This window comes from Podarcis bocagei, assembly GCF_964188305.1.
Source record: "Podarcis bocagei genome assembly, chromosome: 4".
In the NCBI taxonomy this organism is placed as follows: Eukaryota; Metazoa; Chordata; class Lepidosauria; order Squamata; family Lacertidae; genus Podarcis; species Podarcis bocagei.
This window is the reverse complement of record NC_138128.1, coordinates 72,293,588-72,321,399: the sequence shown is the minus strand read 5'-3', so window position 1 is coordinate 72,321,399 and position 27,812 is coordinate 72,293,588. Positions and strand designations below refer to the sequence as shown.

The following is a 27,812-nucleotide window of genomic DNA, read 5'->3' as shown; positions in this document are numbered from 1 at the left end:
AGGATTTTGGTGGCACTCCTTGAAAGATTTATCAAATCATCACCTCTGAATACCACTTGTTGGGAATTGTAGGTGGCGAGAGCTGTGGGGCTGAAGTTCAGCTTGCGAGCACCCCATAGCCATTGGGTTGGCCGCTGTGGGAAAAGGATGCTGGACGAAATGGGCCTTTGGCCTGATCCAGCAAGATCTCCTTCTGTTCTCATCTGCTCTGGGATGTTTTTCTTCTGAAGACTAGAAGATTCGAAGCATGCCACATAAAATGCAGACGGTAACTGCATTTCCCAGTTCTCAAAAGCAACGAACGGTGAGGTCAACCTGCTTCTTGATTATGCCACTTCCAATTAAAGATGGGGAGTTCACATGAAGATAAATTCCCCAATTAAAAACAAAAGAACATCCTTACAAAATGGAAATATAACATGTTGGGGAGAAGGCTAGCTTAGAACCCACCTCCTTTATATCTTATTATTTACGTGCACATTGTTGGTGGGGTAGCGGTGGAAGGAAGGGCCACCCCATCATGTGAGTGAGTCCCCTTTTAGGAGTCTGAAGTTTAACAGTCTACTAGGCACAAGGTTATCTCCCTAGCCACTTTGTGAGCACTAGGGCTATCAACAGCCTTCTTGAGGTTGCTTTTTTGTTTTTGTTTGGTGTATTCCATCTGTTAACATTTTCCAGTAGATTCTTTTCAATCCATCAAGGTTAACAATGCATACAGTCCTCTGAGTTTGTATAGGACTAATTTCGCTCCGGATTCTCCCACCACAAGCCCATGCAAGGGAATTATTTGGCTTGTGCTGTGAGGTAATGGAGAGAGATCTAGAATTTTGCTCCCAATGGCAGCTCAGCTGAAGTGGGTACCACTTAATTTTCTGTTGAATTGCTGTGTAGGAGTAGCTCTATTTCTGTAAGCCACTCGGAGCACTTGGCTTGGGCAGAAGAGGCAGGAGATGAATGGTGATATATTTATAAAGAAATACATTTAAAACCACAGACACGTGCTGGAACATGATGTGTTCATAATCTCTGCTGATTGAGGACAATGGATTAAAAAAAAATCTATTATTTATGCAGAAGGAAAAACCAGAACCTAGATATGTTGTGTGCTGGGCTTTTATTTTAACATGTCTGTCTCTCTGATTGAACTCTAGATCAGCCTTCCTCAACCTGGTTCCCTCCAGATGTCTTGCATTGCAACTTGGATCATCCCTGACTGTTGGCCATGCTGGCTGGCACTTTTGGGAGATGTGGTCCAAAATGTGTGGAGGACACCAGGCTGGGGAAGGGTGCTGTAGATGTTCCTTAGAAATCAGATTGCCCTGGGAGGAGGAGCTTCATTTGATTCTAGAACCACTTTGTAACATCAAATTCTATATCCAGGACCATGCTGATGTAATTCTACTGCAAGCATTCATCATCATGAGAGACAAGATGGTGTTATAATCTCTGGTGTAGTTAAATTTTCATGCTCCGTGCCAGAACATGAAAGGTACCCACATAGATTATGGAACACAGTTTCAGTAAATAGCATTCTTCTTCATTCCGATCAACAAAGACTTAATCTTTGATCCACTTCCTTGTCACAGTAAAATTGTTCCAGCACGGGGAGATAAATTCATTAGCAAATTGGTGGATTTGCTGGTGATATCTCGTTTAGCCTTTATCTTTGGCAACAAATATATTCGCCTTGACATCAAAGGCATCCAGTCTGTCCAAAACTTTCTTACATAAAAGAAAATTGCAAAGGAATGGGGAAGCTGATCCTCTGTCAAACTGTGCAGAACTTCTTTAATTTCTTACCTTTTCAAAGCCCAAGAGTGTACTTCTGCTTGTGAATTTTGATCATCTCAGAGACTCTAGGCTTTTTACTGTCTGCTTTTTGTTCTCGCCCAATACCTTGAAAGTGGAATTGAATGTAAGAGTGTGTAGCGAATTGGCAAACAGCAAAAAGGCCAGCCTATACAAACTACTGAGCTTCTCCAAACTTGGGGCTCTGCATCCTCAATTCCCAGTACAGTCAGTGTTGTCTTCAATGGCATTTATCACCAGATGGCAATCGGTTCCCTGAAGGTGATAGAAACTCAGCATGCTTCTGTTCAAATATCATACTGACAGTCAAATATTATGTTAGTTAGGGCATTTTTTATTTTTTTTTAAGATACACAGAACTGTTCCTCAGTATGCATACTCTCCTGATTAGCTAGTATTTAATCCACTGGGAAAAGTAAGAAATCAAGTCATCGTCGTCATCATCATCATCTTTGTACCCCATCCATCTGGGCGGCTTCTAACAAATATAAAAGCCTAATAAAACATCAAACATTAAAAATTTCCCTATACAGGACAGGGCTACCTTCAGATGTCTTCTAGAAGTTGCATAGCTATGCTTTCTGCAGGGCGGGTGCCACTACTGGGAAGGCCCTTCTGCCTGGATCCCTGTAAAAGGCAGGTTCAGGGGCAGTGTCCCACTTCCCTGAATGGAGCAGCCTCCACTGGGTTCCAGCATTCTTTGGAGGAAGCCATGGCTGTTTAATGTGGTATGATCCTGCTCTAACTGTACAGTACAGATGGGCCTAAGTGGTTTATGGCTTCACATATTGGATAGCGCACCACTTTGGGGTCATTTGGATATGAAGTATACGGATTTTGAAGCACTCACATTTTGCTTGCAGGCTTGACCCTTGGTCTCATCCAGTATCCTTTTTCCCTTGCACACTGTTGACAATAACAGTGCAGCCGTCTCTCATAAGTCCTAAAATTTTGGTGCAGACAAAAGGAAATATATTGGCAAATTGTAATGGTATAGGTGCCTTAAGTGCTGAAACTTATTTCATTAGTTCATAGTTTTAAAACCAATGTAGTGTGTGCACACACAGAGGATGACCTCCAAACCATCCTAAATATCTTTACAGAAGCTTACCAAAAGCTTGGCCTATCGCTAAACACCCAAAAAACCAAAGTGCTGCACCAACAAGTACAAAACAACCCCTCTGCAGCGCCACAAATCCAACTGAACTGTGTAACGCTGGAAAATGCCAACCACTTTTCCTATCTGGGCAGTTATCTTTCCACAAGGGCCGACATTGATGCCGAAATCCAGCATTGCCTGAGCTCTGCAAGTGCAGCTTTCTCCTGATAGAAGTGCAGAACGTTTGAGGACCGGGACATTCGCAGGCAAACCAAAATGCTTGTTTACAATGCTGTTATACTACCATCCTTACGGTATGCTTGTGAAACATGGACCACTTATAAACACCATCAGCTCCTCGAAAGATTCCATCAACAGTGTCTCCGAAAAATTTTATGCATCACTTGGGAAGACAGGCGAACTAATGCCAGTGTACTGGAAGAAGCAAAGATCACCAGTGTCAAAGCAATGATTCTTCAACATCAACTTCGTTGGACTTCTCATGTTGTTTGAATGCCTGATGATCGTCTTCCAAAGCAACTACTCTATTCTGAACTTAAAAATGGAAAGCGTAATGCTGGTGGTCAATAAAAGAGGTTTAAAGACTCTCTCAAGGCAAATCTTTATAAATGTAGTATAAACACTGACAACTGGGAAACACAGTTGGAGAACAGTCTTTACCAAAGGTGTCATAGGCTTTGAAGACCCTTGAACTCAGGACAAAAGGGAGAAATGTGCTAAGAGGAAGGCACGTTTGGCAAACCCTCACTGTGATCAACTTCTGCTGGGAAACCTATGTCCCCACTGTGGAAGGACGTGTGGATCCAGAATTGGCCTCCACAGTCACCCACGGACTCACTGTTAACACCGTGTTTGTGGAAGACAATCTTACTTGGCTATGAATGATCGCCAAAGATGAAAACAGTCCTGCCTTACAAGATTTCACTCCTCACATTGATAATAATAATAATAATAATAATAATAATAATAATAATAATAATAATAATAATAATAATGCTTCATTTAAGAAAGGCATCATTTTTTTAGAAAACAAACATTAAGTTATAAAGCATGGGATTAGAACTACTTCCTTGGAGAGAGACTGTTCCTTCAGCCTTCTGCTTGCTGAATAGCAGGTGGTGCAATTCATTATGGAAATGAGTGGAAGAGGACTGGAAAAAATTTAAGGACTATTTACAAAAACATTATAAGTTATATGAATGTTGAGAGTTTGCTAAGTGCTTTGGAAAAACACGCTTCAGTATTGAAATTGGTAAATGATTGAAACTAAGTTTTAAGATTTTGAAACGTATAAATTATGGACTATATAACTAAATGAAAACACAAAAACAACTGAAATAAGGTATTAATTTGCTGTTTATTTGTTATTGTAAAGAAAGCAGGGGATGGAGGACGTGGGGAAGTCTGGTTGATTATGAAAATTGATCTGAAAAAGTGAATTTCTTCTTTCTCTTTAAAATTTCTTTTCTTTTCTGTAAAACTGCTTTTGTTGTGTTACTGATGTTGTATTCTTACCCTGGAAAAAAGCAAATAAAAAAACTATTATAAAAAAAAACAATTCATTATGGAAATGCACCCCAAAAGGCAATCATTATTTTTCATATTACCTCCGACAAGATCCCTGGCAGACAGGTTAACAGGTGGGGAGTGAAATAATTCAGAACCGAGCAAGGTAGGCTCAAATATGGGACATGTATAAAATATGTATGAAATGATTTTTTTTCCCCGTTTGCAGGTGAAAAACCGCTGACATTTCCCCTGTAATTTGAATAACGTGTACTGTATGCACTTTTGCTTTCCTCACTCCTGTTCATACATTTTTAACTCCCGCTGCACAAAGGAAAACTTTTGCTGTCTGGCCCTGCCAGCTGAAGCTAAGAGTTCTGCTAACTATTCACACACAGTCATAGCAGCATCTTGGTGTAAGATGGACCAAGGGGATTCCAGGGGCAAGATAAATGCCAGAGCCAGAAAAACTACAGTGAACTTTTTGTGTCCAGCCCAACTGGTAACACTTTCTGTCGTGCAAACAAAATTGATCTGGTTCAGGGGTCAACAACCTTTTTCAGAAGGGGTGCACTGTACCTCAGACCTTGTGGGGGGCCAGACTATATTTTGGGGAAGGGGGGAATGAACGAATTCCTATGCCCCACAAATAACCCAGAGATGCATTTTAAATAAAAGCACACATTCCACTCATGTAAAAACACGCCGATTCCCGGACCATCTGCGGGCCGGATTTAGAAGGTGATTGGGCCGGATCCAGCCCCTGGGCCTTAGTTTGCCTACCCATGATCTGGTTGCTCTTGTAAAAAGCATCATTCACCTCGATGTATGATTTGTGGGGGTTTTGTTTTTCCGTTGCTTATACTAATTCGTTGTAAAGTATTAGCAATCTTGCTCTGTGATGTGACGAAACCTTTCCAAGCGCCCACCAGACTGCAAAGGCTTGTTGCCTGACTGCCTATCCTTGTCATTTATTGAGTGTCATGCACATTACAGCAGCTGGAGAGCTCTCAAAAGCAGACACCTCGCCTTGTGCTCCCAGCAAGGCGTCCATCTGCACCACAGGCAACATTGAGGGGGTAGTGTTTTCCTTGCTGGAGAGACAAGCAAATTGCTGCCCCTGCTCCTTCGTTTTTCGTTTGGCAGCGGCTTCCTCTTTCCACTTGCTGCTCACATAAGAAGGTGGCAGAGAATAGGCTGGGAAATGAATTGTAATTAGGTGTTCACAGCATCTCAAAAAGGCTATTGTGGAACTGGAAAAGCCCAATCAAAATGATCAAAAGCTGCAGCAGCTCTGTAATGAAGAAAGGTTGCAACATTTGGGGCTTAAAAAAAGCTAATGGGGGGGGGGAATAAATTTCCATGGTGTGAAAAAGTAGAAAGTGTTTTTCTCCCTAATCCTAGAACCCGGGGTCATCCAATGAACTGGAGTAGTTAGCAATCCGGGATAGACAGAATTGTTTCACACAGCATGTAGCTGAACAGTGGAATTGGCTGCCCTAAATTGTGGTCACGGCAGCCGACTTAGCGTGAAAGGGGATTAGAGAGATTCCTAGAGACTAAGACTGTCCCCGTGGCTACAGAACACAGGCATAGGCAAACTTGGCCCTCCAGCTGTTTTGGAACTACAGTTCCCATCATCCCTGACCACTGTTCCCGTTAGCTAGGGATCATGGGAGTTGTAGTCCCAAAACATCTGGAGGGCCGAGTTTGCCTATGCCTGACATAACCTCTAGGGCAGAGTTTCTCAGACTTGGGTCCCCAGCTGTTATTGGACTACAACTCCCATCATCCCTGACCACTGGTCCTGCTGGCTAGGGATGATGGGAGTTGTAGTCCAGCAACAGTTGGGGACCCAAGTTTGCAACCAACTGCTCTAGGGTCGAGAGGCAATACTCTGTTTGATACCATTTGCTGAAGGACATCTGCAGAAGGTTGTTGTCCTCATGTCCTCCTTTTGGGGTTCTCCTTAGGCACCTGATTGGGGATGCTAGACTAGATAGGCCTTTGCTCTGATTCAGCAGAACTGTTATGCTGTTGTTTGACTTTAAAGAAGTTGTGATCCTAGTTGGCACATTGAAGGATGTCTCGTATAGGACAAGTAGCACCTGTCTTCAGGACAGGAGTTTGGCCCTGTTAAGAATTCCATTCTTCAGACAAGGAGCTTGGCGGAGGCTGATAGGGCTTTATTCAACTTCAGCCGTCTCTGGAGCAAGTTGCTTACAAGGAGTTGTGATAATACAGTGCCTGCCCAATTTGTTGGGTTCAGTTTGTGCATTTTACAGTGGTACCTCGGGTTACATATGCTTCAGGTTACAGATGCTTCAGGTTACATACTCCACTAACCCAGAAATAGTACCTTGGGTTAAGAACTTTGCTTCAGGATGAGAACAGAAATTGGGCAGCAGCGGTGCGGCGGCAGCAGGAGGCCCCATTAGCTAAAGTGGTACCTCAGGTTAAGAACAGTTTCAGGTTAAGAACGGACCTCCGGAACAAATTAAGTTCTTAACCCGAGGTACCACTGTATTCGTTTTTAGTTCTTACTGCTACGTAAACTGCTTTAATGCTAAGAAAAGCATGATGAAAATACCTTTTAAATATATGGCACAACGTCACACAGCAAGGAACACTTGCTTTGTTTCTGTTTTTGAGTGTAAAGTTTGCCTCTTGCCCTAAAATGGGACAATGTGGATTTCTTCATATTATTAAAGTGTTAAGAACAGCTGAAGCAGGTTCTCCATGATATGTTGCCTCAAAATCTACCGCTTTCTAACTGTAGGATAGAAAGGGCCCCCTTCTCTGCTTTCGTCCTCTTTCTTTTTAGTTAATTGTTCACAGAAAAAAAATTTCAGCAGTCCCACACAGTGGGCAGGGATGGTACTGCCTGGTGAACTGTCTTCAAAGCCATGCTTAATAATGAATGCTTTTTGCATTGTATCAAAAGCACCGTATCTCTTCAAATTGGCCTGTAGAGATTTCTGTAGATTTCTCATTAGAGAGAATATTGAATGAAGGCTCAAGTTATCTATCTAAAAAGTCAAGGTTTTGCTCAAGAAATTAGGAGTCTTGGAAATAGGCCAAAATCCTGAAACTTTCCAACTACATATTGGACCCAAGTGAACCTTAGATTAATTAAAACCCAAATTTTAGCGTGTCTCTTTCTTCTATGCCACCCCCCCCCCAATAACCTAAAGTGAAGGGGGGAAATGGAATTCTATAGGGAGAAATAAATTCTGATCTCTTACAACATAAACCAGACATACACTGAGACCTCTTGCTCTGGAGATCTGTTCTGAGAGGAGTGGTTATTAGCATGCTTTGTAGTCTCATCCCGTTGTTTATGCAGTGGTTTGTTCAGGTGTTAAACCAGGCTGCCAGGCTGCCTTTTGAAGACCTCATGAAGACTCAGTTTGTGCAAAATAAAGCTGCCAGATTTTGACTGGACCAGCATTCGACAACTGAAATGTGTGTGTTTTAGGACCCACCATATTCATCTGAATAAAATCAGTTTAAATAAATTACAAGCCTGTTATATATATTGTTGTAACCTGTCCTGGGACCTTATGGTGAAAGGCAGGCAAGAAATCCAATTAGTGATGATGATGATGACGTCGAAATAGTTTCACTGGATACCTGTTTTCTTATGAGCTCATTTCGAAATTCTGGCACTTACTTGAATCTCATGAACTGCCTTTTTGCATGCCATTCTGCTTGAGCTCTAAGATAATTCCTGAGGCCCCCCCAGCCCCATCCATGGTGAGGCTCAGTCACCTAGATACAGAGGGGTTGTTTGTTCACTTGTTTGTTTGTAGCATTGTGGAATACCCTCTGTGAGAAGACTCTCCCTATACCATCTTGTTGACATTTTAGGTACCAGGGTAAAACTTTTTCTTTGTCCTCTCAGTCATTTTAAGTATCAGTGTCTTGTCTTTCTTCTTCTGCTTGCTATTAATGTTCTGCATTTTAATCCCCTAGCTATAGTTTTAGTTTTTATAAACCAACCTTTCATTTATTCCGATGAATGGAAGTCTATTAAAAATATCTTAAATCAGAGACAGGGAACCTGTGGCCCTCAGGATGTTGTTGGGCAGCAACTCTCAGCTTCCTTCACCGTTGGCCATGCTTGCAGGGGCTGATGGGAGTTGGAGTCCAAAAACATCTGGGAGGCCACAGCTGTTCCATCTGTGTCAGTCTGCAAAAAGAGGCATCTAGAATTCTGCAGAACAGCTGCATCCTCCCCACCCCCACCCCACCACAAAAGAAACCCAGCTTCAACCTTTACTTGAGAGTTTTAGATAGACAGAAACGTCTTCTCCACTGGCACATTCTCACAAATGTGTGAGAAATAAGCTTTCCACGTGTGAGTTAGATCACAGAAGCTGGCTTCTGCTGTCAGGCCTGTTTTGTTAGCAGGAGGCCAGCAAGCATTGACAACTCTCCTTCAATCTCTGTTTTGTTTTTTATTACTTGTCTTTATTTCACTGCCTGAAATAAAGGACGGTTTGGCCGAATGTCTTTCTGAATTGGCCGGGTTTTCATGATTTCTCTCCCTGTCCAATTGCAGAACTTAATCTGGAAGGGAATTGTATCCACCGCCTGCCAGAAGAGGTCCGAACCCTGCTGCACCTGAGAGTCATCAACCTGTCCAGGAACAAATTTAGTCACTTTCCAGAACAGCTGACCTCTTTGCCAGCTCTTGAAACCATCAACCTAGAAGAGAATGAGATTTCAGGTAAGAGACTGCACTGTATCTGTGCATCCAAGGACTTCTCTGTTGCAACTGTGGAGTAGCGAAGATCTTGCGTTAAAACTTACTCGGATGTTCAGTGCAACCTTGTGTTTAAGCACTAGCCTGGTAGCCAGCTGTGAAGAGGAATTGCCTGCAAGCAATAGTATTACTGTTGCTATTATTGGGCTCCATATCTTCCAAACTCTGCCATGAGCAACTTTTCATAATTAAGCAATTGTGTGAGTTTCATAGGACGTCTCATCACTTAAGAGAATGCTTTGCATTGAACTTCGCCTGCGATTGAAGGGTCTGTCCTTGCTAAGGAAATGGCACTTTTGCTCAGCAATAATATTCTCATCACTGTTTTTTTCTAACCTGAAAGCATTAGAGCTACACTTTCAAAAAAGAAGTTATGCTATTTGCATTCATTAATACTGTATAAGTATTTCTCCTTTTACTTTTCTGTGCTGTTTCAGCTCCCCCCCCCTTTTTTTAAAAAAACGATTCATAATCATTCTTTAAAATGAAAATTCCTTTGAAGAGCAAACTAAGTCTAAGAAATTGGACCCCCTCAGGTCACATGCTCCCCTTTGGAATTGAATAATGAGCAGAAGATGCTGCTCGTTTTTATTTTTCTGGACGCGAGTCATCTTTTAGAAGACTTTTTTCCCCATTGTCAGCCAGGTGTAAAAACTGTTCATTGCACCTGTATGTTTTCTACTGTAGAACTAATAGGAGCTTCAGGATAGGTATAATGGGTGTATTTATGTAAGAGAAACGAACAGCTGCTCAGTTAAATTTGGAGACCCTTGTGACTGCTCTTAGATAATAATAATAATAATAATAATAATAATAATAATAATAATAATAATAATAATATATTTATACCCCACCCATCTGGCTAGGCTTCCCCAGCCACTCTGGGCGGCTTCCAAAAAAATATTAAAATACTGTAATCCATCAAACATTAAAAGCTTCCCTAAACAGGGCTGCCTTCAGATGTCTTCTAAAAGTCTGGTAGTTGTTTTTCTCTTTGACATCTGGTGGGAGGGCGTTCCACAGGGAGGGCGCCACTACCGAGAAGGCCCTCTGCCTGGTTCCCTGTAACTTGGCTTCTCGCAGTGAGGGAACTGCCAGAAGGCCCTCAGTGCTGGACCTCAGTGTCCGGGTAGAATGATGGGGGTGGAGACGCTCCTTCAGATAAAACTTAAAGAGATCTCCTACAGGTTGTTTGGTTATATCCTGAGAAGATTTAGTGGAATACTAGAACTGGCAAGTCTAATCTGAGGCTATAATAATAATAATAAAGATGAAACAGAAAACTTAGATGATGTGATTGTTGCTTGCTGCCATACCAACTTTTCATGCTTTCTGCACATAATCTTTGGATGCGTTGTAGGCGGGGGGGGGGAGGTTTTAGTTGTGTTCATCATATTAATTACTTATAAGCTTATGTCTAAGTATAAGGCTCTTATAAACTTGGGCTGCAGATCAGAGCACTCCCAGGAGCTTCTGTTGCAAGCCATCATTCAGCTGTGCCCTGCAGGGATGTTTATCCTCAGTACCAAATTCAAGGATCTTGGATTTGGGTCCAGGGTGGGGAGCCTGTCCCGTGCATCCTTTAAAAAAAAATTCTGTCCATTCCAGGTAAAGCTTGCAACAGCGACCTGACCACTAAGACAAGTAGTGCAATACAAACACTTAGAAATATACACAGACTGCCCCCCCCCAATTTCCTCCATGGTCAAAGGAGCAGAAAAGATGAGGAGTCAGGCAGGAGCATCAGAGCTGCTGCTGTAGTGCCCATCTTTGCTGCATGTTGAGGCCACATGGTGGGAAGAGGAAATGCATAGAAACCTCTGCTGACTGGGAGGCAGGAAGGGGTTAAAGCTCCAAGCTGTTATATATGCTCCCCATCAGAGCTTCTTCACTACTGAAGCACCCACTCTTATTCTAGCTTCAAGCTCCAGGGCAAGGGAAACATTAGACATTTGCCGAGTGGGGTGTTTTCCCGCCCCCCTCTCCCCCAAGTACTTGCAAACATCCTCCAGCATTTGTGAGTACTGGAAATAAACGCTTGCATGGTTCTTGAACCAAACGCAGAGATGTCATTTGCATTCCTAGCTGTGATCTAGGATAGCTCACTGTGCCGTGCTATCACTACAGAGATAGACTTCGATTGATATACAAAAGCCCCTGGATATTGGAATAGCTGCTTAGATAAACTGGAGATTTCAGATGAATAACTTTACTGCACGTAAATTTTGTGTCAGTGGTGATCTACTCCTTCGGGTGTGGGCGGGCAGTGAAGCTTGACTTCCCCGTTCTCAGTTTGCCGAATGTTTTTATTTTATTTTGGAAGTATAAATTAATGAACTAATTAAATCTGAGTTGTTGTTGTTTTTTTAAAAAAGGGAGAATGGGGGAAAAATCATCTTTATTGAGCTCGACTGGCTGCTTGAGGTACACTTAGTTTTTTCTGTGTTTTTTCACTCTCTTTTTTTTAGTTTCTAAACACGGACACATCTTTAATATCACAAAACGAAATCAGCTGGCATCTCAAAATGCCAGAGAGAAGTGACAGGCAATTAATTCATAGATTAAAGGGAACAGGGACTTGTCAGTGTGGATTTGAAAATAAATTGGTCTCAGATGTAGCATAGGGAGCCTCATGGATGATCAATACCAAAATGTTTTGTCTCCTGTTTTACTGATAACAGAAAAATATATATTGGCAAAGCTGTCTGTCAGGCCCGTATTGATAAAAATGGTCAGGAGGGAGTAAGAAACAATAAAATTGTGTGTGTGTGTGTGTGTGTGTGTGTACACGCACAATAAAGCATCATTTTCAAGTCGTTTTTTGGTTGTGCAACATGGCAATTTTAAGCATGAGGTATGAATTGGTCTGCCCTACTTCAAATCTCAGTTCATGCATGAATTCACTGGGCAGCCTTTAGGCAAACCACTATTTTTTCGACTTCCCACATGGCATGTTTGTGGATTAACACTGGCCTAACTCGAGCTTGTCTTACAGGCATCTGGTGACTTTTTAAGTCAGTGGGTATGTGGATCATGTCCTTATACACCAGGAATGGGGAACTGGACCCAAGTCCCACAGTGACCTGCCTTGCCCTTCAGCTGGCAACCTGTATGATGCCAGGTGTGGGACAGGTGGGTGTGGCTTGGCCAAAGCCCACTTAGGTGTCCAGGTTAGAGGTTTCCAACCCCATAATATAATGTAGTCACTGGTTGGCCCTTGTAGCTGCATGAAGTTGGGGGGTGGGGTCCTGTTCCTGTTCCCTTCCTGCTGGAGAAAGTCAATACAGTTATTGTCTGGCTTCCTGACTGGCACGTCCTCTAAGCTCCCAGAGCAGCCGCTGCCTAGTCCTCGGGAAGGTTAGGAAGGCTGCAGGGCAGGGCTCAGTGATCTGTGCCATTGAAGAGCTGAGCAATCCTGTCCTGTCCAATGCCACTCCACAGCAAGACTTGGGTGCGTCAGCAAGGTAAGCTGCCTTCTCTGTGGAGGGGGGGAAGGGCAGGCTTGCTCTTTGCATGTGGGACAAACTCGCGGCCCCTTCTACCAGGGAGGCTGTCACTTGGGCACTCCTGGCAAAGTCCGTCTCTCTCTGCCTGGCTGCTACAGCTGCCATGAAATAAACTCAGTGGCTTCTGTGCCCATTCTAGGTAGCTGGCTGGAGTTCGCAAATTAGGAAGTGGCAAACGCCACACTTTCCCCACTCCAAAGAAGAAGAGGAAGGAACATTTGGGGCACACAGCAGAGGAGGAAGAGGTGGCAGTGCGCTGCGGCAGGCGCATAGGGACAGGCAGCAGGTGCGCAGTGGTGGTGGAGGAGGAGGAGGCGGCTGACAAGGAGGCAGCAAGTGGCACACTTCTTGGAGGCCAGATCTGCTGCCTCTCCCAGCTTTCCGGAACCTGCCGTCCTAAGGCCACTGCCTCGCCTTGCCTCATGGTTGAGCCAAGGGTTTCCATTCTGTGGTCCATGGCTCTATATTTTGGCCTCTTTTTATTGGTCCATCTCCGCAGGCGATCCTGACATGGGAAGCTGGTTTGACCTGTATATGAACAGGCCAAATGCAGCCTCTGGCAGCCCATCGTTAATACTCCCAAGCATTGATTCAATTCTAATACTTAATAAAATCTAGGAATTGTGGGTGTCTTGCACCCACAAACCCTGGCTCCCACAAACTCATAACAACAGGATAAAAAGCCCCACTTGACAGTGTTCATGGTCACATTTCCCCAGTGAACGGCTCACATTTGGAAGACAGCAGTTATAATGTAGACCCGGTTGCTTTCCTGAAGAACGAGGACAGCCACGTCTCATTGTGATGAGAATATTTTTGACTACATTATCTGGCAGTGACTAATTGATGACCTTTTCCCTCCCACCACTTCAGCTTAATAATTAAACAGCAGATAACCTGCTGGGCTGACAGTGGCCTTAAAAATATTTATTAAAAAGTTTTTATTTTTAAAGAGACATTTTTAAGGTTCCTGCCAACCTATCAGGCTATCTGCTGTTTAATCATTGATATGGCTTATTAATCTAAGCTTCCTAGAACCCAGTTTAAATTTAGTTCAGTCCTGGGGAGAGAGGTCTGGGATCAATATTTGGAACCCCTAAGGTTGAAACTTTGCCCAGTTCAGCAGGAACTACTTGTTGTAGGATTTTTACATAGGAATGCAAACAAGGACCTTCGGGAGCTCTGGAAATGCTCAAGATAGCAATACTCTTGATTATAATTAATAAATGCTGTTGTTGCTGGTGTTTGTTACATCGGTGTGCACAACACTTTCCAGAGTACATGAATATAGGACCCTCCATATACAGTCTCAAGTTCAACACAGGGAAGACAACAGATGGAAGAGAGTTGGGTTTTGCTTATTTCACATGATTAAACAAGCATGCTTCACTAGACCATTTATTTTTTGAGGAAAAGCTCCCATCCACTGAAAACTGGTGCAGGTTCTTGCTTCAGACCAGGGTTGTTCTGGATTGGGGGCCCTGCAACTGCGTCCTCTCCAAAATAAAAATAGGCTAAGCATATTTGTTTATACACATAACTGAATGCACATGTGTTTTGGCTCTCAATGACACTTGCACTTATTTGGGTTTAGTTCAGTGAGGCAGGCAAAGCCAATGTAATGCCCACCTCAGGTTGCTGGACTACAGCTCCCATCATCCCTGACCTTTTGCCAGGTTGGCTGTGGCTGATGGGAATTGCAGTCCAAAAACAGCTGAAAGGCTCCACATTGACCACCCAAGGGATGTCGTTTTGGCAGGGGGACATTCCAAAAGCTTCACAGAAAAGGTGAGTTTGGAAGAATTGAGAGAGGCAGCATCACACAGGTGTTCTGAGAGGCAGCTGCAGACTTAAAAGGCAGCAAGAGCAAGGGGCAAAGTCCTTCGAAGTTGTTGGGATACTGCAGGGAGATAAAGCCCATCATGGCCCCCACGTCGTCTCCGGACGATCCATCAATCTCCTGTAGATACAGTATCAGCATTTAGCGACACGAGCTCCAGAAAATAGCTTGTGACATTCCAGAGCTGATGCACACTCTATCAGCAGATAATTCACAGCAGAAGTTGCACGCAGGAGAGCATATTTACAAGTTTATTCAGCGTTGGTCAGAACAAAGAAAAACATGACTGCCTGCATCAGTGTCTCCAGACACAGAGAGAGAGAAAACAAAAGACACAACAGAAACATCCTGTGGAAACAGGAAATACGCAGACTCTGACTCACAAAGCCTGCTCCCTTTTAAGGAAGGAACAGTCTGCTAAGGTGGATGAGCAATTGTCACAGGCAGGGCATATGTCAAGATATGAGCAGAAGGAAAATGGAAGGCACTTGGATGGTGAACGCAAGGAGTTCGTTCTTGAGATGCGGCACATGAAAAGCCAGTGTAGGGATTTCAGGAGAGGCAGTGATGGGAGGGTTGAATGACATGGGCAGTATTGTTGTGGACAATGGACCAAAGTGAGACTATAGAAGACCAAACACTACAGGATTGCAGGAGTCAAGGCAAGCAGTGATCAAAGCGTGAACCAGCAATTGTGCCAAGGAAGAGGCTTGTATTTTTGCAGCGTTGTAATGGGAGAAGTGGCACGACACTGAAGGACTACGAGAAGCACCTACAAATATCCTTCTTGCGTATGGCAGACTTTCTTAGAAGTATGATGAATACCCAGTTTGCTGCCTCAAAGAGAGAGGATTGGACATGGTAGTCTTTTGTTTTGTTTTTTAGTTCATTGTATACAGTAATTTTCCACTGGGCCTCCAGTGCTCTGAGGCACAAAATACTGGATGTGATTAAAGAAGACAAATCAAAGTATGGTATCATTTTGGGACAGCAATTTTTCTGTCTGTATAACTCCTTTCAGAATGTGTCCATTGCTATTTTAGCCTACTTCCTGCTTTTATGTAGTTTGATATCTCAGAGGTAGTCATTTAGAGAGACTTTACTATACATTACATTTCATAACTGAGTATCTCAGTCTGATACCTTAATAGTAAGCTAGATTTAAAAAGCTGTGAGGATAGGATTAATGTCTCTCCTCCCCTTCCTTTTTGCATGAATCAATTCATATAGATGTGCCAGGAGGGAGGGTGTATTGAAAAGCTTTAAGATATCTTCCTGCAGCAGATATACCGCATTTTTCGCCCTATAGGACGCACTTTCCCCCCTCCAAAAATGAAGGGGAAATGTGTGTGCATCCTATGGGGCGAATGCAGGCTTTCGCTGAAGCCTGGAGAGCGAGAGGGGTCGGTGTGCACCGACCCCTCTCGCTCTCCAGGCTTCAGGAGAGCCGCAGCGCCAGCCCCACAAGGTCGGGGGACAGCGGGGAGGCGGAACGCCGCCATCCCGCTGTCTCCCGATGTGGTTTGGAGGCTGACGGTGGGGAGACGCGTGCTTCTCTCCGCCGCCAGCCCCGCAAGCTCCGGGGACAGCGGGGAGGCGCAGCACGTCTTCCCACTGTCCCCGGACCTGGTCTGCAGGCAAGCGGCGGGGAGAAGAGCGCTTCTCCCTGCTGCCTGCCCCACAAGCGCCTGGGGCAGAATTTTTTTTTCTTTATTTCCCCCCAAAAAAACTTGGTGCGTCCTATGGGCCGGTGCGTCCTATGGTGCGAAAAATACAGTAAATAATGTCACAGACAGAACAATAGGCCTAGAAAGGGTTCCTGGAATTGTGTGATAATAGTGTTTTATTCCAGGTCCAAATCACAGTTATTTTCTGTATTATCTGCAAAACAACATAGCAAAAAACAACATGGGAGGTGGCAGCTACGAGTTACTGTTCTCTGCAGCTACAGCAGGCACTGTGATTCTCGTGGTTTGACTTCACCCCCAGAAGTGCACTCCATTGTCTCTCAAGACAGATGGATGCCAACACCAAAATAGCGATCAACGCTTTTATCTTGATAATTACATTCTGCACCAATGTCAAATAACCAGGCACCACCAAGTTGTTTCAGAACTATTAAGTGCTGTTAGTACAGCAAATCAAAAATATGATCTACAACAAGGAACAATTTTGATAACACGTTGAGGTTTAGAGGCTGGGAGGTGCAATCCCCAGTCTATGGGGATGCAGGAGCGAGACCAGGGTACAGTGGTATCTTGGGTTACAGATGCTTCAGCTTACAGACTCCGCCAACCCAGAAATAGTACCTCGGGTTAAGAACTTTGCTTCAGGATGAGAACAGAAATCATGCTCCGGTGGCGCGGCAGCAGCAGGAGGCCCCATTAGCTAAAGTGGTACCTCAGGTTAAGAATGGACCTCCAGAATGAATTAAGTTCTTAACCCGAGGTAGCACTGTACTCTGAATGAAAGCAGGATTAGAAGTTGAGCATAGCGGCAGTTGCGCATACATTTAACTGCAGCGTTTGGCTGCACATTCTACAGTGGCCCCTTGAGTAGTAGAACACAAAGCTCTGGGCAGTAGTGGAGGCCAATAACAGGTTTCATCATAATCATTTAGGAAGTCAGTTCTCTGAGCATGCAAAATAAGTAAGTAAATAGCCAGTTGGTGCTTATCTGTTGACCTGATTGAGCATTTATGGGACTTCAATTGCATTTGGTTTGATGTTCCTTCTTTTGATGCTTAATCACCTTATCGACTCTCAGCACATTCATTGATTCATGCTGTTAAACTCTTCCATCTGGTTACGCAAGACTGGCAGCCGTCTCCGTGATCACGGTGCATTGCACCATTTCCAACCACTAGGATCAGTGAGATTTCTGCCAACATCAATGTGCCTTGCTTGATTGACACCAGGTTTCTTATGACACTGTGCATTTGGCAGTTCAAGCTAGTAGTTAACTGTGATTGTGAAGCCCTGGTTCAGCTTAGCTCCTTCGATTAATAACATGTTACTTGGACTTGTTGGCATAAGAAGGACATTTGTGATGTTAGATTGATATGTAAGGTTTACACACAGCCTGGAAGCTTTCATCTTGCGAATCCTTGGTAGGAGAGTAGGCTGACCTTAATCCATGCACATACACACACAGAAAAAATAGCAAAGATGTTTATTCTTGGAAATACATACAGTGGTACTTCGGAAGTCAAACGGAATCTGTTCTGGAAGTCTGCTCAAAAACGTTCAGAAACAGAGGCGCAGCTTCCGACTGGCTGCAGGAAGCTCTTGCAGCCAATCGGAAGCCGCAGAAGCTGCGTCAGTTCCAGGTTCCAAAGAATGGAAGAAGAATCGCCAACCAGAACAGTCACTTTCGGGTTTGCAGCGTTCGGGAGCCAAAACGTTCGACTCGCAAGGCGTTCGGGAGCCAAGGTGCGACTGTACTTGGATAGGAAAGTTTCTCTCGTTCTGAGTTGGGAGTGCAAGGGAGCTATGCTTGCTCCTTTGTTCTCAGAGATCATTCCAAGATGACTTCTCCACAGAGGGTCCGAAGAAGTAGAGAGGAAGAGGGGGTTGCAACCTAAGAATATCAGTCTTAAGATCAAAGGGAAAGAGGAGTGAGATGATGCAATAATTGTGGGTTCCCTTCTCCGTCCTCTTCAACCCATGCAAACCTCTCTCACCGAGCTGAGTTACACTCACACTTCCAACATGTGCCAGGGGTGCATTTATTGAATTCCCCCCTTCTCCCCTTTTAGAGGAGTAATGATGGAGAATCCCTCACTTTCCTTTTACCTGCAGAAGCTCCAGCATCCCATCCCATCCAGGCCCATATTGGGATAGTGACCATCAAAGACGCTATAGCAGAAGTGCAGCGGTTGGCTTGGCACCCAGATGTGCCTGGGAGGAACTTAAGCTGTATGAACTGCACGTGAACAATATGAACTTGCTATGTAACTTCCAACAGGATCTGCAGCATTAATTTATACCTGCATTTGAGGCCTTAGGTACCAGGCTGGGTGTTTGGCAAATGATACCCGCATGCTAGAGTTGCTTAAGCCCAAGGAAGTCTCCTCCTATTCAGACTGGCCTGCATCATAGCTTAGCTTAGTGGTGAGCACAGACTTTGTATGCAAAAGGACCAAGACTCAATACCTGGTACCTCTGGGTAGGGCTGGGAGAAACCCTTGTTGGAATTTCTGGAGAACTGCTGCCCGTCAGGATAGACAGTGCTGAACTAGATGGACAAACCTCATGGGAATTTTTTATTTTTTTGCTGCTTGCCTAGGACCACAAAAATGGGAATGATAAAAACCTGGTAGACTGCAATGCATTGCTGCTGGATTAAGTTTGGCTTAGTGTGTCAAAATGGTTTTTAATCAGGCGTAGGTTTTTAAGCAACTGCACTGTAGGAACATTGGGTGTCTTTTTTTCTTAATTGAGTGGTGCTTCAGTTGGTTTGGAGAGTGATGGTTGTGCAATTGCCTGTGCATTGCCGCCATATATGCCACCCCCAAAAGAACTTAACAACCATCTGCTCCATATTTATTCAAATGGTGCCAGGTGACACAAAGTCCATTCAGAACAGCTCGTCTTGTCTTGCCTTTTATTTTATTTTTCATGAGCAGCTTAGGCCAATTATGTGATGCCTGAGAGTGCTTTAAACGTGTTATTAAACAGCAGGGAACTGCGAGGCTGCACTGGTAAACATCACTTAATTCTTTCAGGAAGCTATTCAAGCCTAGCAAAAATAACTTTCCACTCCACTCTACCTAAATGCAGGCGTCGGTTTAGTTCTGCTCCATGTAGCTCAACTTTCACTTGGGTCTTGTCTAGGCTATACAGCAACAAGTGGGACCTGCAGCAAAATGTTGCAGAGATTAGTCCTCCTGGCCAGGATTCCTAGCAGTCAGCCATGCCCTTTTCTAGGTTACACCATTTCACCACACCTGGTTTCCCAATGTCCTCCCCCAGGAGAAGCTGGTGAAGATATCTGTGGACCCTCCCCTGCAAAGAGAAACAAGACAGAGCTGCAATGCCATAGTAGCACCCTTCCCCTGCTCTTAGTTGTGTCCTTGATTTCCTTTCCAGACATGGGCAGTAAGGTAAAGGGGCCCCTGACCATTAGGTTCAGTCGTGACTGACTCTGGGGTTACAGAGCTCATCTTGCTTTATTGGCCGAGGGAGCCGGCGTACAGCTTCCGGGTCATGTGGCCAGCATGACTAAGTCGCTTCTGCCAAATCAGAGCAGTGCACGGAAACACCGTTTACCTTCCCGCCGGAGCGGTACCTATTTATCTACTTGCACTTTGACGTGCTTTCGAACTGCTAGGTTGGCAGGAGCAGAGACCGAACAACAGGAGCTCACCCCATCGCGGGGATTTGAACTGCCGACCTTCTGATCAGCAAGTCCTAGGCTCTGTGGTTTAACCCACAGCGCCACCTGCATCCCTAAGGGCAGTAGTAGAGGTCAAAGAATCATCTATGCATGCTTCTTTCCCCAGAAAGAAGAAGACATTTTGAGATTAGTGGCCTTCTCATTTACTCACATCTCCAGTTATAGGCGTGGGGAGGAGACTACTTGGGGCAGATTTAGGCAAGGCAGGTTTGCTGCAAAAATGGGCCTCCAGACACCCTTTTATGCATTAATGATGATTTGTGCTCATGACGGCATTTTGGGGGGGGGGGGCGTTTATATGTGCTCCCACATCCAACACTCTTTGTGCCCACAAAAGTTCCAGGTCAATCATACTGCTTCATAATCAGCTGGTGCATGAGCCATACCTTCCTTTCTGAGACCCCAAAACTTTTTGCATCAAGAAGGTTCCCATTTTATTTTATTGTTTTCATCCCTCTTCTGTTGTACTGTAGCACTTGTGCCTTAAGGCGGCCTGGCAACATTTGTGAATTAGGTTTCGTTCACCACAGTGGCTGTAAAAGATACCAGCATTCCTGTGGGGTTTTGTGCTGAAAGGAGTGGAGATTTTAGTGCAGCAGCTGCAACGTGAACATAAAAAACTTTGTTGTTGTTGTTGTTTAGTCATTTAGTCATGTCCGACTCTTCATGACCGCATGGACCAGAGCACGCCAGGCACTCCTGTCTTCCACTGCCTCCCACAGTTTGGGCTTGAATAACTCAGAGAAGCTATGAACTATGCCGTGCAGGGCACCCAAGACAAAAAACTTTAAAAGTGTGCAAATGGAAGAATGGTGGCATAGCAGCATAGCACAAGTTACAAGTGCTTGGGGCGGACAGGGGGGACATTGAGGATGGCATGAACATGGACAGTGGAATGAGTGGAGTTAGAATGTGAATGCAGTATTGTAGGAACACTGGGGAAGCATCGGAAGATAACTGATATGGGTGTGTGGACAGTTCATTGTAAATCCACTTCTAACACACTATTAATGTATCAACAACATGTTGTTGTATGTATGCACAACCAATCTGAATGGCTCCTTGGGGAAGACATTGATTCCTGCTTTTGCAAAGGTTCCAGGGGCCTTTGGTTACCTTGCCATTTTGCAGCTGTTCTAACAATGCTTGATAATGACTTTTTCTTTTTTCCTTTAATCTGGTGGATGGGCGGACCATGCCATTCTTTTCCATGCATTTCCATCCTACCTTTGTTTTCTGTTTGTGCCGCAGCTCCTCTCACTTCTTCTCCTTGCCATGTCTAAGCCACTTCATCTGAGCCTCTGTAAAAATTAGATTAAAGGTGGTTTTGTGAAGACAAGGAAGGTAAATAATCAATTGTAAAGTATTTTGCATACTATAAAAGCATTACATGATAAAACAAACAAGGACTGGCTCTCTGAGATGGAAGAGTATTTTTGGGCCAAAAAACTGAGAAAGAGAGAGAGGGGGAGAGAGGGAGAGGGAGAGGGAGAGGGAGAGGGAGAGGGAGAGAGAGAGATCTTGCATCATCCCTAAGGAGTCCTAAGACAAGTAAAGTACAGACTATTTTGTTTTCTTTGTACCAAAGCTCAGCAACACACTGAGATATTGTGATGTAATATGGATCTAACTTAGAGAACTTGGAGAGCTAATACAGATTTTTTTCTCCTGTTAATTGTGCATATGAATAAACTGTGTACATGTCTTGGATAATGAATTAAACCATGGGTGGACAAACTAAGGCCTGGGGGCCAGATCCGGCCCAACCGCCTTCTAAATGTGGCCCACAGACGGTCCAGGATTCAGTATGTTTTTACATGAATGGACTGCGTCCTTTTATTTAAAATGCATCTCTGGGTTATTTGTAGGGCATAGGAATTCGTTCATTTTCCCCCCTTCAAAATATAGTCCGGCCCCCCACAAGGTCTGAGGGACAGTGGACCGGCCCCCTGCTGAAAAAGTTTGCTGACCCCTGAATTAAACTGTAGAGATCAGGTATTCTTTTCTGCAGATTGCCTAGGCATCAGTCTATTGTTTCACAGCTGTGCCGTATTAGAGGCAGAAAATAAGTTTGTTCATGTCCCCAAACACAGCACAATCTCATCTCACAACGAGTTGCAAATTACCAGTTTCATCACAACGGTGTGTGATAGAGTATTTCAGTTTACATTGGTAATGCTCTGTTGATTTGATACATAGGGAAATTTGTGTGTTGTGTATTTCAAGAACTCCAGCAGCCCCTGGTTACCAGTCTCAATCAGCTGCTAAAACATTCCAGTCTTAAATTTAGCAGTAGGTTGGTAAGCGCCAACAAACAGGTACACCTTAGGATGAATGGAATGTAAGTGACTATTGTTAACAAAGAATCTTGTAATGGAAATTGCTTAGCCTTGGTATATAAGACCCCACTGTTAAAAAAAATAATAATTCCAAAATTACTGCAGAATCAGTGGCATTTCCCAATAGCGGTGGAAGCAGAATTTGAAGTGAGACAAGGTCCTGAGTTACCTTTTCTATCTTGTAATATTTCCCCCCCCCCCAAAAAAAAAGGCATGGAATGAGGCCACCACTCTTGTAAATAACCTGTTAGTGTCTCACCCAAAGGCATTGATGAATTTAGAGGTTCCTTGCCCGTTTTTCACAAAATGCCATCCATCCTTTATTCTTACCTGGGCTCTATCAGGATGTCTCTGTATGATTTATTGCACTGTGAATCAAGTTAAGCAGTCTGTCATACAGCAGGTCTTGTTTCAGATTACATCATATGTTGCCTGCTACGTGGTACCAGAACTATTGCTCCTAATCAGGACGAGGAGGAAAAGCATGAATGCTGTTGCGATCCATACTGAAGAGACCACCTTCTGTCTAAGCTACTGTGCAACTCCGCAGCTAAAAGTGGCCAGTTAATGTTCCCATGACCCAGAATGCAGGCCTGCTGTTGCCAAACAAGCAACGTCCCTGTAGTTAAAACACTATGTGATGCTGGTATATGACAATGGCAAAAGAATGAGCTGTATCTGAGGAGGTTTCAGTTCCAATCTTACCACTGTTATAAGATCACTGGTTCACTTTTCTCTTTCTCCTCTTGCCACTGAGCTCTTGGAATCTGTGTGTCCAAATAAATTACACAGTAGGCAGGAAAGATCCTAGTTATATCTAACTAGGGTCGAGATGCAAGGAGCCATGCCTGCTCTTTGTTCTCAAAGATGTCTCCTCTCCCAACATGAAGAGGAAGAAAGAGGGGGAAAGTAGTGAAGACACCAACCCTGAAGATAAACTTCGAGGACTGCCTCTCCCCATATAAACAGACCTGGATCCTGAGATCATCCTCTGAGGAGCTTCTTCGTGTGCCTCCTCCTCGTGAGGTCCAGAGGATGGCAACACGAGAACGGGCCTTTTCTGCAGTGGCCTCCCATTTGTGGAATCCCATCTGAGGTTCATCTGGTGCCTTCATTATATAACTTTAGGTGCCAGGCAAAAACATTCCTCTTCAAGCAAGCCTTTGGCTGATTAATATTCTACGAACAGGCTTTTTAATGTGTTTGTGATAGGGAGTGGGTGTTATTATTTTGTTGTTTCTGTTTTAACTATTTATTTGTACTTCTGTCTTGGGCAGTACATAAATCTAAGGAATAAAATATCAGTCCAGCACCTGAGGGAGGGTCAGCACAGGGCAGTTTTGGAGGTTTTTCTCTGTCTGCTTTCTCCCATGAAGTCCAGCCTTTGATACAAGCTGACTTGCATCCTAACACTTCCAACACCAGCTGCATCAACAACTCACTTTTCCTCCTGCAGCTTGTGCAGATTGCCAGGGCTAGCTTTGTAGGTGCTTTTGTAAGGCTCTGTCTTCTCTTCCCTGGGTGGGGGCCAGACACAGAAGGAGCAAAGTTCAAGGCCCAGCAGTGGAGCAAGGAAACAAAAGTGTCTCATTATTCCAGTACTGGAAGGGTTGTACACCAATACCATCCTAAATGCCATTGTTTAATTCTATACAGTGGTACCTCTAGTAGTAGAAGAGGAGGAGTTTGGATTTGATATCCTGCTTTATCACTACCCGAAGGAGTCTCAAAGCGGCTAACATTCTCCTTTCCCTTCCTCCCCCACAACAAAAACTCTGTGAGGTGAGTGGGGCTGAGAGACTTCAGAGAAGTGTGACTAGCCCAAGGTCACCCAGCAGCTGCATGTGGAGGAGCAGAGACGCGAACCCCGTTCCCCAGATTACGAGTCTACCGCTCTTAACCACTACACCACACGGGCTTCAAACTTAATTAACTGGCTACAAACTTAATTCGTTCCAGAGGCCCGTTCTTAACCTGAGGTACCACTTTAGCTAATGAGGCCTCCTGCTGCTGCTGCCGTGCCACTATCGCACGATTTCTGTTCTCATCTTGAGGTAAAGTTCTTAACCCGAGGTACTACTTCCGGGTTAGCAGAGTCTGTAACCCAAAGTGTTTGTAACCCAAGGTACCACTGTACTTAACATTGGCTCTGTTGAATGTAAATGTGAAAGGATCAGTTTCTGACAGTGATAACAATCCCCAGTGCTCAGAGCTGTGCATCATGCAATAATGGTGCTGACTGAACTAGCCCATCCCTCTCTGGCTCTTGTATTGCCAATGGCAACATTGATTCTCACCAAGTAGATGCCGATTATGTTGCAACACGCTGCTGGGTCACATCAAAGCTATTGAGAAGCAACACCCCAGCTTCTTCCAAGAACTCAGCAGCAATTAGAATATTTGCTTGTTTAAATTGTTTTCATGCTGTGATACATGAGAGCAGAAAAGATCAATAGAACTGCATGAAGAGCAGAGAAGAAGGGATCGATTCTGCTGCAAGCTGATCTCTCTCTGTGTGTTTTTATATTCCTCTCAGTGGAAAAGATAAAAAAAAATCAGCACACGCAAGAAGAAAGTCTGTTTATTACATATAATCATTCCAGTGGTTGGCAGGTGTTAAAACTAGATTGCAAAACTGATAACAGTTGGGATTTTGGTCCTGTTGACTTGTATTTGTCAAGTTTGTTTCCAGAGAACAAGACTGAGCCTGTAGCTCTTATTTTTGACAGGGTACCACCTAAAGACTGCTGAAATCCCTAGGTCAGGGGTGCCTAGGTTTCTGATCCTTGGTCCTACTTAGCTTGGTGACGGGAGTGTCCCAACCTTACTGATTTTGGTAAAAGATGGAATGCATCAGTTTCTTAAGTAGATAAACCATGCTTAAACAAGGTCATTACGTCTGTGTCTCATTGATTTAAGATTCTGCCTCATTCTGACCACTTCAAGAACGTTTTGCCTCCTTCACTCGTTCTCTGGTTCACCTGGCAGTTCTTGAGGAACACCCATAACTCAATAGTAGAGGATATGCAGAAGGGGAAGGGCAGGTGCTTTTCATGAAAAAGGTCCCATGTTCAATCTCCAGGATCTCAAAGTAAGGTTAGGAGAGACCCCGGCTTGAAGCCCTGGGAGTTGCTGCCTGCTAGCTAGCTGGATCAGTGGTCTGGTTCAGTAGAAGACAGCTTTCTATGTTCCTTGGCCCCATTTTCAGTCCCCAGAAACACTTAATAAAGGGTCTTGAAAAGTAGTGCTGGGAAAAGGCCCTTGGAGAGCTACCAGTAATGCCATTCAAATTACAGTGGTACCTCAGGTTAAGAACTTAATTCATTCTGGAGGCCCATTCTTGACCTGAAACTGTTCGTAACCTGAAGCAGCACTTTAGCTAATGGGGCCTCCTGCTGCCGCTGCACCACTGCTGTGCGATTTCTCTTCTGATCCTGAAGCAAAGTTCTTAACCCGAGGTACTATTTCTGGGTTAGCAGAGTCTGTAACCTGAAGCATCTGTAACCCGAGGTACCACTGTATTCTGGGCTCCATGGTCTGATGGTACAAAGCTTCACATACTTGCAAGATGCCTTCTGATTGCTGTTGTGCCTTGTCCTGCAACTCTGCCTGCCCAGGACTTTTGCTGTCTATTTTTCCATTGTGCTGCCTGCTACCAGGGATCTTTATGGGGCTTTCTGCTGCCAGGATCCTCAGGGGTCAAGGATTGCCACGGGCTTGATGTGTCCCTAAAGCTGAAGTGGAACAGCAGCCCTAACGGATGAGACTCAGGGACCATTCAGGACCATTTTGGCTCGAATCGTGTTGTTTTGCTCCTTGATGTCTCTGTTAGCTCTGCATAATGAGTGCTTCTAAAAGAAGATGGGCAGCAGTGCATCGCCGATAAAACTGTTTACAAGGCTTCTGTGCAATTAGTCTGTTAACCTTCGCTGTAGAATTGCAAGCAGGTCCCGGAGAGAACGCTTTTGAAGGCAAGAACATAAGCAGGAACATAAACAGCTGTGGAGTTTGTCTTGCAGGAACACGTTTGGCTATTTAAAAAAGATCATTGAAAAAAGCTGAGATGGGATTGATTCTCAGTACCTCTGGTGGGGTAGGGGATGCTCTTTCTAGGAAGCTCGTAAACACAACATTTGCCTCCAGAGTCCTCAGCATTTTGGTATGACTAGATGCCTATTTATGTAGCACTTTTTAAACCTGCAAAGCACATTGAAAGCTTTTTTAATGTGCTCAGCCTCCCATAAACTGTGTGAGGTAGGAATATTTATTTCCACATGAAAGATAGGGAATTGAATCTAGAAGAGCCCATGAATTGCTGAAGTCCACACAGTCAGGCCATCACAGAAATGCGGCTTGATCCTTGCTCTCCACATTCTCACTGTCACGGTCCGGTTCACTGGCGGTCAAAGTCCCGGCTGGGGATGTTGGGACCGGGGACAAGATGGCGGGGTGGGAGCAGGAACGGGAGTCCAGGAGTCAGGAAGCCAAGAGTCCGAGGGTCAGAGAACCAGGAGTCAAGAAGTCAAAGGTCCAAGGATCAAGAAGCGAGGAGTCACAAAGTCAATGGTTCAAGGATCAAGAAGCAAGGAGTCACAAAGTCAAGGGTCTGAGGATCAAGCAGCAGGGAGCCAAATGCAACCAGGCAAGAAACGTGTTGCTGTGGCAAAGAGTCAAAGGGAAACGCTGACCTTATATCCCTTCCTTGCTCTTGCTACCAGGCGCTTGAGTTACCAATCAGCCTGTGCGGCCACGCCTTACCTCTTCAGAACAAACTTAGGAAGGCCCCAGTCCTGCAAAGTCCTACTGGTCACAGGGCCTGGCTCCTGCACGCACTCCTGACACTCACATTCTTCTCTTGGCCACTGGAGCACCCTGCAAAGAGCCAAAAATAGGAAAGCCTAATGAGGATTCAGCTTTGCTTGTTTTTCCTCTTTAGAATTAGAGTGACACCGATGATTTCACAACTTATAGAGCTGCTCTCTTTGCTTTGGCAACTAGGAAAATCAGGGCAAAGAATTTTGATAAATAACCCATTAATTGTAAAGGGGACTCAAGAGGTCTAATTTGCACAATCCATATATGTCTCCCTTCTGTTTTAGCTGTCCTTGCAAGAAAGGTTTCTTTTAGATTTGGTTGTAGTTTTATTGTCTGTTTAGTGTTTGTCAATTTTTTTTTATTTATTTATGATTTTCAGTTGTATGAATTTCAATAGTTTTACAGTCATTTTAACATTTGCTGACATCTACTTTTAACTATGGATCGCTATGACGACTTTCATTTTAGAAATGAGGATGTGTCCTGAAAAAAGAGGACGTATGGCAACCCAGGGACCTATAAATTCATGCAAAGCCATAATGTGGAATATGCTGTGGTTTTCATGCATCAAGGGTGAGGGGGCTCAGGTCCAGGAGACAATTCAGCTCCTTCAGACCTTTCTGCCTGGCCTTGGGGCTCTTCCCCAGACCACATCCCTCACTAGCCAGGCAGTGGGTCGTACTCTTGAATGCTTTTGCTTGGCTGGCATTTG

General features: G+C 44.3%; 1 protein-coding gene across 4 annotated transcripts in view; it reads left to right on the top strand.

Moving 5' to 3' along the window:
- The window catches only part of LRRC20 (leucine rich repeat containing 20), a 78,337-nt gene that overhangs the window by 25,463 nt on the left and 25,062 nt on the right, over window positions 1-27,812 (top strand). For 3 of the 4 annotated variants that reach the window (XM_081189834.1, XM_081189833.1, XM_081189836.1), the window contains one exon: window positions 9,000-9,167. In XM_081189834.1, coding sequence (XP_081045960.1) covers window positions 9,000-9,167 — 168 coding nt within the window. Of the gene's footprint in view, window positions 1-8,999; window positions 9,168-18,306; window positions 18,330-27,812 lie in introns of those variants that run through there. The other variant, XM_081189835.1, reaches the window with a different exon arrangement.